Raw genomic sequence first — 8,915 nt, forward strand, 5'->3', positions numbered from 1 at the left:
TAGAATTTGTAATTTTTATTTTCATCTTTAAGAAGCCAGATGTACATAAAGAACAATAAATAGAAAGAGTGTAAAAGATGTAGAACGTGACAAGAAATAAAATGATCAGGAAAATGACTGTCATAGCCAGACTATTTAAATGACAATGACTAGTAGTCTAAAAAGTTGTGTTCAACAATAAGAGAAAAGTGTTAACATTATTGCTCCAATGTAGAAAAAAAGCAAATAATATTTCCCATAAGATTTTTTTTTCTTTTATCTGTTCATTGCAACTGATCAAGTGTCTTATTTATGAAAAAGGTTTCTTAAAAAATGATTTTCTTTTTGCGAAAACCAGTGAAAGGCCCTATAAAAATACATAAAAAAGAAATATAAAAACAGGCAATCTAAACAAAATGGTTAATGCCTAAATCAAGGACAAAGCCATCATAATGAATATCCTGATTTTTTTTAAAAAGAAATAAAAAACAGAAGCTTGTCAACCAAGATGGAATGCAAGTTTTTAAAACAAAATTAAGACAAATATATCACAATTACTCAGAAAATGGATGAGCATATTCTTTTTTCCAGATGACAGAAATTGATGGATACGCTTCTCCCCATAGTAAAGAACTTCTAAAACATTTACACGAAAGTTAAATTTACTCCTTGTGCACAAAAAAGTCATTCACAATCCAAAATGAGACAAAACAATAAAATAACATCCTTTATAGCAAATTTGATATACCACTTAAATAGGCACTGAATAAAACACTAAATTAAAGTACATTTCATATGAAATTATGACTTAACGTTTCATAGTATACAAAGTTTGTAAATAATACACCAAACATGAACAGAAATGTACCTAATTCAGTAATGGGAAGTCCTACAGAAACAAAAAAGGATCGATTGGATTGTGAATAAGAAAGTATCTTTATATTTTGTTTAATATAATAGAATAATCAATCATTTCTTTACATTTGTTAGATATTAAAAAATTCACAGTACAACATTTCGGGACTTGCCAATGAATACTTGGAATCATTTAAAAGTTCTGAACATTAACTGAACCTGACTAGGCAGTTTGTTAATAATGCTCTTTGTATTCCTGCGACAGAGCCTGTAAAACTGGAAATACTGTCCACATCCGTTCACACCCAACATGACATCAACAACTAGTCCCACAATTGGTAAAAAATATGTAGCAGTCAGTCTTTACTTAGAGGTCATCATGGTCACAAATTCTAAAAACACAAAAATACAAATTAAGAATAAATGTCATTGCATAAATCCAACAAAGCTTCTAAGGCATTTCAAAAATTATTGGAGAAATCAGCCCTTGACAGCAAGGGTGTCCCAAAGAATCGTTCAACACCAAAAACTGGGAAAGAACTCCAAAACTGACATGCTAGGTGTTCTACATACTTATAAAAGCCCTGGTCTAATGACTAGAAAGATGACTAGGAGTTTCATGAAATAATTTTCTGTTGTTGCAGTGCAACTCTTCTTAATTGATTGCTTTTTCCTATGTGAAAGCAATTCTGTCAAATAGTTTATTCTGAAGTATTAATAATAATAGTTTATTCTGAAGTATTTTCAAATTGCCTAATTCATCATGCAACTATATCAGACTTTTTTCATACATCCCATTTAGAAGGGACTCTTAAATCAAAAGGTGTTCCAACTGGGTATCTGGCTAAAAACATTGAAAGAAGTTGTTCTGTTTTCTCAGTCTGTAGCAGTGGCTGTTCAAGGGGCTGCTACCTCTCTCAGTGATTATTCTCACTTTATTGGGAAGAGGCCTTAGCCTTTTAATTTTGGGGAAAATTATCGCTAAAATTGCTAATTTGTGAAGTAAAAAAGCTGGTTTAAGTTCTGATTTTTGGGTGACTGCACGATTTTAAAGAAAATTTTAATTGGGAAGAGGCCTTTTTTCTGCGTCTGTTATATAAGTAGGAAAATCCCTGCCTCTGATTTTTTTTTTTTAAATCATGCAGTTTTCCCTTAAAAATCAATTGACATATTTTCTTCCACTTACACAAAAAATACCATGGCACCACTTCCCCAACATATACACATATTTAAGGTAAGGACCCCAAAACTTCAAAATATCTAGAAAACTCTGACTCGCACTTTCTTTTTCACAAATCAAAAAGGTCTAGTCCGGGGAGAAAAGTCTTGCGGCCACTTTCATAATTAGAAATCTCCAATTAGGATGTGTGGAAAAATCTGATAAACTTAATAATAAATCAAACAGCATAAAATGCCCAAGAATAAACTATATTTTGCAGACCTTTAACTTTTACTAAAGAATAATTATCATTGAAAACTTCAGCTGCAAAACTGTGCAGAACCCTTTGGTTTAGACACCATTAAGCAGTTTTAAGCACTAGGGTGGAAATAATAGGTAGGTACTCCATTGAAAAAGTCTGGATTTTAAAAGCTGCCCTGTATAAGCATAAAAAAGTTTTTTGGTGTCCTTGGAAACCACAACACTTTTTGTGTCACACGCTGAATTGGTGTCTGTACAATACAATTTCTCATGAGGAATCTATCAACATGTTCATAAATATAAACAAAAATTACCTCACTATATTAAATCTGATAAGCAATTGCAACCAATGATTATGGTTGAACCAAGATTGATTTGTTCAAATAGAAGTGTCATTTTAAGTGGAATCAATGAAAACAGTTGGGTTGTTGGTACCAAAATATTAACACATAAATGAATGTATTTGCTATGTTCAGAAAAACAATTAACACTAACTAGTTTCTCACTAGAAGCCTGAAATATTTCTAGAGCACACTTTTAGAGCATTTCCAATGTAACAAAATATAAAACTAAGGTTTAGGTATAACTGGACATAAATCATCTTACCTTCGTAGTTTACTTGACCATCACCATCAATATCAGCTTCTCTGATCATTTCATCTACTTCTTCATCTGTAAGTTTTTCTCCTAGATTTGTCATCACATGTCTCAATTCAGCTGCACTAATAAATCCATTACCGTCTTTGTCAAATACACGGAATGCTTCACGAATTTCTTCTTCTGAGTCTGTGTCCTTCATTTTTCTAGCCATCATGGTGAGAAATTCTGGAAAGTCTATAGTTCCATTACCTGAAAATAAAAAATAACTACTGTATGTGTAGAAATATTCGCGGGCTTCAAATTTTCGCGATCTTCGCGGTGACATTCGATCCGCGAATTCATGTTCAGCGCGAATATTTCTACACCAATAATTTCTTAATAGTCATATTTTCGCGCATCTATAGAACAATGTATATCAGTGTGTAAACGACTGCCATTAGTCTGGTATCCGTGGCGATTTCAAAGAGTGATGTTAATGTTTTATAAACCAGACATGTAACATTTAGCTCTGAATATAAATCAGTTTGCTAGTGTAGTATTGTTTGACTGATATGATTATCGGATTCTTGTATAAACATGTTTGAACAATACCATTGTATCACGCTATTTATTTTATAGTCTGAGTCATAAACGTCTTTACATCTGATCAGATTATATTTTGTTTTTCTAAAAAGCAATTACACAAATAACACAAACAATTAACGATTCTAACTGATGAAAACATGGAAAACAAAACACAATTACTCAGCCAACATTTTAACAAAATTGGTAAAAAGATTATGGTCTCATTCAGTGCTGTTTAAAACTGTGAAAAATCACGCGCGTTAACGGACATTCTTTTGTTTGCCATAATCTGTCCGCTAGACAAATTAGTGTCTTTGTTCTGTACAATAGCGTATTGTTTGACACCAGGTGTTGAAAATAACTGTGAAGTCCAAAATGATTACAGTTAAAAGTATGTAAATAAAAGAAAGCTGCTTGCGAAAACCATTGCCGTATCGTGTAAGAGTAATTTTCTTATTTCTAACCTGATGGACGTACGCGAATTTATGATTTTCGGCAGTCACTTCCGCGAATTCAAAATAGCGCGAATATTTGTATATACCCCCAAAATGGACCTTTCCGCGAAAATTTGCTTCCGCGAATTTAAATACACATACAGTAACTGCATGTTTCTTTCTACAAAGACTCACAGTCACAAGTTCACAATATTTATCAATATGCTAGTTAGAGTGAAGATTGAATAACATTTTTAATAAGCAGTTATCCTGTGAATCTGCCCAATTTGCCTCCAAAGTATTCCAAAATTTCACTAGTCCACTCATAAAGTAGAATCTGCAGCAGTACTAGTAGAAAATCAACTGATTACATAACAGCTGTACTGATTATATTTAATTTGTGTTTACAACTGGAAACGAAGCCAATATTTTAGGGTGACAAGCAAATCTGATTCCACATTCCTGCTAACAAATTGATCGATACTGTGACTGTGTTTTATGCATAGCCAAAAATATAGGCTGGGTTTCCAGTTTGCTTTTGTAAGTTTTGTTAATGAAATATTCTAGTATCTTTAACTTACCCTTATTTTGTTGATAACAGTAACATTTATTATTAATTTAATCGATCACTTTATATCTTCAGTTTTATTAGGCCTCAAAGAATTTTTCTAGGTTTACTCACCCTTCACAAAATGTACTTGGCTTGCATTTTCATGGACAAATATAGTTAAAATCAAAAACATATGTCTCAAATTTACTACAGTCAAACTTGTATTAAGCGACCGCGCAAGGGAAACATCCCCAACGGTCGCTTAATGAAACGATCTCTTAGGACAAAGCATGATATAAAAGTCAAAATTTATAGATGAAATCTTTCTTATGCGGTGGAAATGTTTTTCAACTTTTTTATATAAATGTTGAATAATTAGTATGCTCCAATAATCTAAATGGATGCTTATGTAAAAAATAACTTTCTGATAGTTTAATAGATAATTTATTGACAAAACAGTTTTGATCCATTACGTACATGTTTGACATTTTTTCGAGAATTTTTTAACTTCTCCGTTGTTTTTCCTTTACTCCAACACGAAAACCCTATTAGTGAAGATGCTTTCTGTTGTGCATTTTTTTCATTAGAAATAAACAAACTACATCTTATTGTTATGATTAATTTAATTGCTGATCAAGTTCAAGGTCAATTCAATGCAGTCTAAATGTCAACGTATACACCATCTCAGTAGGGGCGGAGCGTTGTATTGTTTATTCGATATTATTGGATAATACACATCACGCATATATTTAACTTCATTTGCATACGCAAAAACGGTTTTTCACACGTTTATTTGTTGTGTTTGATTTTTGACACTTGTGACTTTACAAGGCGGCGTTCTCTAAAAACACAATTACTTGACAGGTAAAAGTGGTCGTTTAATGAAAAGATTGATCTCAATTAGCTGACTAATTAGTGGTCGCGTTGAGCAAAAGTCGCTAATACATTAAAGATATCGAGAGAAAATGATCGGGGGGGTTTAAAGTGGTTGTTTAAGACAAAAGTCGCTTAATACACGTGGTCGCATGGGCAAGTTAGACTGTATTTACCGGTCTATATTGGTACATGTATAACAGGCTTTAATCAATTACATATTGTTTATTGTATAAGCGGAAAATTATGAGTCACAAAAATTTTGCGAATGTAAAAAAATGGACATTTTGTGTGCGGAAATATTTGCGAAAATATGATTTCTTGAATTTAAAAGCGTTTTTTGCAAGTACATGTTAAGAATATGCCGTTATAGTAATTGTTCTATTCAGTTGTTTAATACCTTTATATTCTTGTGTTATATGAATAACCTTTTGTTTTATAATATTTAACACATATAGTGTTTCATTAAAACATTAGTGATTTGTTAAGACCAAGCTTAAACAAGCAATGAGAAAAATAAATCTCAGTGCCTGAACAGTCAACTTAATATGTAAGATGCAATAATAGAAGATTGCCTAAAAGAAATATTTTTTGCACGATCAAATATTTGCCAATATTTTAAATTCACAAAAATCGCCACAAAATTTACCACTTATAATATACAGTATAATATTTCTCATACTTTTTACTCTGAGCGCATTGTTAATTGGATATGGGTGTGGCTGGAATGTGTCTTACAATGCCCTATAAAGTACGCGATTTATGCATAATCAAAAACACAAGCTTTGTTTCCGGTTTTGGTTTGTTAAATTTATGTTAAAGAAATTGATTATGAGAATGTATTGATACATCGTACGACAATTATCAACAATATATCAATATATCAAATTATATTCAAAGTAGAGTGAAAAACACTTGAACATTTGTTACAGACATGCTCATGGTGTCATGTAATTTATTTTTGGATGTCACAAAATTTAATACAATAAACATAAAGGAAGTTTGTTTTTGCAATTTTATTCTCAATGACTAAAAATTGAACTTAGGAGTTTAAGCTAGCCATAAAATATGAAAAGAAGTGACTTCTCTATTACACAAAATGGAAAAATATTTTCACAAGACAAGAAAAAAGATTTGAGTGTATCAATATTCAAAATTGTGTATCAATATTGTTTTGAATGGTTAACATCGATGATACATCGATATTGCGATATTCAATGACAGGCCTATGTGTAAGCTGTCGGCAGATCCGATGAACGGTATTCCCAGGGGGTTCGAATTCCAGTTAGTCTGAACATTTTCTCCTGCCACACCTTTATAGATTTTAAGCAAATCAAAGTTAACTAAAATGTTAAGTAGTTTTCAGCATCACAAAGGAAGACATTGCATGACTTCTATAAATAACTTTCAAGACAAGTGCACATCAAAGAACAAATGTTGAATAAGTTTCAAAAAGCAAATTTAATTTACTTTTTTCTTTGTAATTCCTGAAATGTTGCTACTCCAATGCTCAAGATAATTTCACCAGCAAAAAAAAATATATAAAATCGAAACTTACCATCGGCATCCACCTCATTAATCATGTCTTGTAACTCTGCTTCTGTAGGATTCTGCCCCAAGGACCTCATTACTGTTCCCAACTCTTTTGTTGTGATTGTGCCATCACCATCCTTGTCAAAAAGACTAAACGCCTCCTTGAATTCTGTATAAATTATAACAGCTTCAGCAAAAATACTATCAAATGGCAAAGAAGCACAACCAATATCTATCTATCTTCCATTAATGTCAAACCCCTCGCAGGGACATAGACATGACTTTAGATTAGTCACTTAAGAGAAAGCTATGGGATACAAGGAAATCCGGGAACCAGTTCCTAGCTCTTATTGAAAAGACCCCTAGGATCTTTTACATGCCCTGTGAATAGTACTGGATACATACGAAGGTTTTACCAGTACACCTCTTAAGTTAGGTGGGAAAACACTGAAAGGTGTCTCTGAAAAAATCCCCAGGTGTTAAAACCCCAGGATCGAACCCCGGGACCTCAAGGAGTGACATAAAGTGGTCTAACAAACCCTGACCCTATTGTGCCGCCCTCATATTCAAGGGGTCAAATAGATCTTAAATACATACCCCTTACATTTCCCACAGAAAAAAAAAAAACAAATAAATGTGTACAGCAGTCATGATGGTAGCCAGGAAAAGGTTTCCTGTCCGGTGCACTGCGAATACAATTGATGCCATCATGGTGAATATCAATAAACTATTAAATTTTGTTAGGCATGAATTAATAAAATCTTATTCAGCACGAAATTATTTGCATTCCATCAATGACATAGATCTACATTGCAAAATTCATTCTTATAAATAGAGATTTCAACTTCCAATTTCAATTTATATAAAACATACCAGCAATTTGTTCTTCAGTCAATTGGTCAGCCTGAAATTTAAAAAAATAATGATTATGTTCAAGTATAAATAAACATTAATGTGATTTTATGATCGGTACTCTCAGTGCGGACTACTGGCGAATGGATACCTACTTGGCTACGCACTAGCGAATGCAGAGTCCCGCCAATTCTAAAGTAAATTAAGACATTGAAATTAAGTAAGCTAGACTCAAGATAAAATCGGGGAAACAATTTAATACCAAAAAAATATATATATATATGAACATAAAATAAGCACAGTAAAATTCTTGTTTTCGAAGTAGATTATTTTTGCTTAAATATATTTGATATCAAACGTTCAATAAATCATCCATAATAACAATGATATTAAGTATTTCCAGCTTGAATTTATCAACAAATTTAGCATGGTTACTTTTATGAAGCATTCAAAAATAAAATACATTAGTTAAAAGGTTAGATGGTAAATATTAGCGACTCACCATTTCAGATTCTTTTCCTGTCACAACAATTGATACTCGGTAATGTTGCTGATGCAGAGGAAATGTATAGTATTAATCCGCTGGATAGAAAACTGTGTACTTCTTAAACGAAAAATCCGATAACAACTTCTATTAAATAACAATAAATAAAATGTCTCATCAAAACTTTTATAAAAGTTCGTTTTCTATATCCTTCTTAACTTCATAAGTAAACTGCATCAGCAAAACATCATGCGTACTACTTTTTATCTCAACTTCATTGTATGTTATCTGCCTACATCCTAATTATTTGTTAAACCCACTCTCATTGGTTAGAATTTACCTGCATTGCGACAGATGCCGCAGTATCGGCGAAAACAGATAATCAAGATTTGGACCATGTGATTACTCTCCTTTTATATCAGAACTCAAAACGGGTTGAATTCATAAATTTATTTGTCGTGTGTGTCGCAAACAAGATCTAAAGTAATCGATATTAATCAAAGTCAAAGTACTTTAGAGATAATCAAATAACCGCCTGTACTGCAGTACTCATTATATAAAGAGTAACTTTGAGCTTTAAATAATAGGATGATATCAGTGTCGTAGCTATATTATTAGGCCACGTCGGCCCGGTCCTACAAGTTGGTTTTCAAAAGTCCCAAAAATACAATATTTAAAACAGACGGGGATGGGGGTGGTAGTGGGTTCAAGCCGTATGGTCGAATCAAGTGTGTTTTAGGCTTATGCATGATTTACAGCCCTCAGTAAAAT

At 32.4% G+C, this 8,915-nt stretch overlaps 1 protein-coding gene across 1 annotated transcript; it reads right to left on the bottom strand.

The window, feature by feature from the left end:
- On the bottom strand, nucleotides 1-8,374 carry LOC132742305 (calmodulin). The gene is made up of 5 exons (XM_060730668.1): nucleotides 8,163-8,374; nucleotides 7,682-7,712; nucleotides 6,834-6,977; nucleotides 2,861-3,103; nucleotides 1-1,226 (listed from the first exon to the last, which is right to left on the bottom strand). The coding sequence occupies exons 1-5, from the start codon at nucleotides 8,163-8,165 to the stop codon at nucleotides 1,198-1,200; spliced, it is 450 nt and encodes a 149-aa protein (XP_060586651.1). The 5' UTR covers nucleotides 8,166-8,374; the 3' UTR covers nucleotides 1-1,197.
- Nucleotides 8,375-8,915: the final 541 nt, after the last annotated feature.

Source organism: Ruditapes philippinarum, unplaced genomic scaffold (assembly GCF_026571515.1).
Source record: "Ruditapes philippinarum isolate M1 unplaced genomic scaffold, ASM2657151v2 ctg1193_1_1_1_1, whole genome shotgun sequence".
Taxonomy (NCBI): Eukaryota; Metazoa; Mollusca; class Bivalvia; order Venerida; family Veneridae; genus Ruditapes; species Ruditapes philippinarum.

Coding starts and splice junctions, on each gene's coding strand:
- LOC132742305 (XM_060730668.1), bottom strand. Junction 6,978..7,681: donor GACTGAAGAACAAATTGCTG/GTATGTTTTATA, acceptor TAATTTATACAG/AATTCAAGGAGGCGTTTAGT. Junction 3,104..6,833: donor TAATGAGGTGGATGCCGATG/GTAAGTTTCGAT, acceptor TTTTATTTTCAG/GTAATGGAACTATAGACTTT.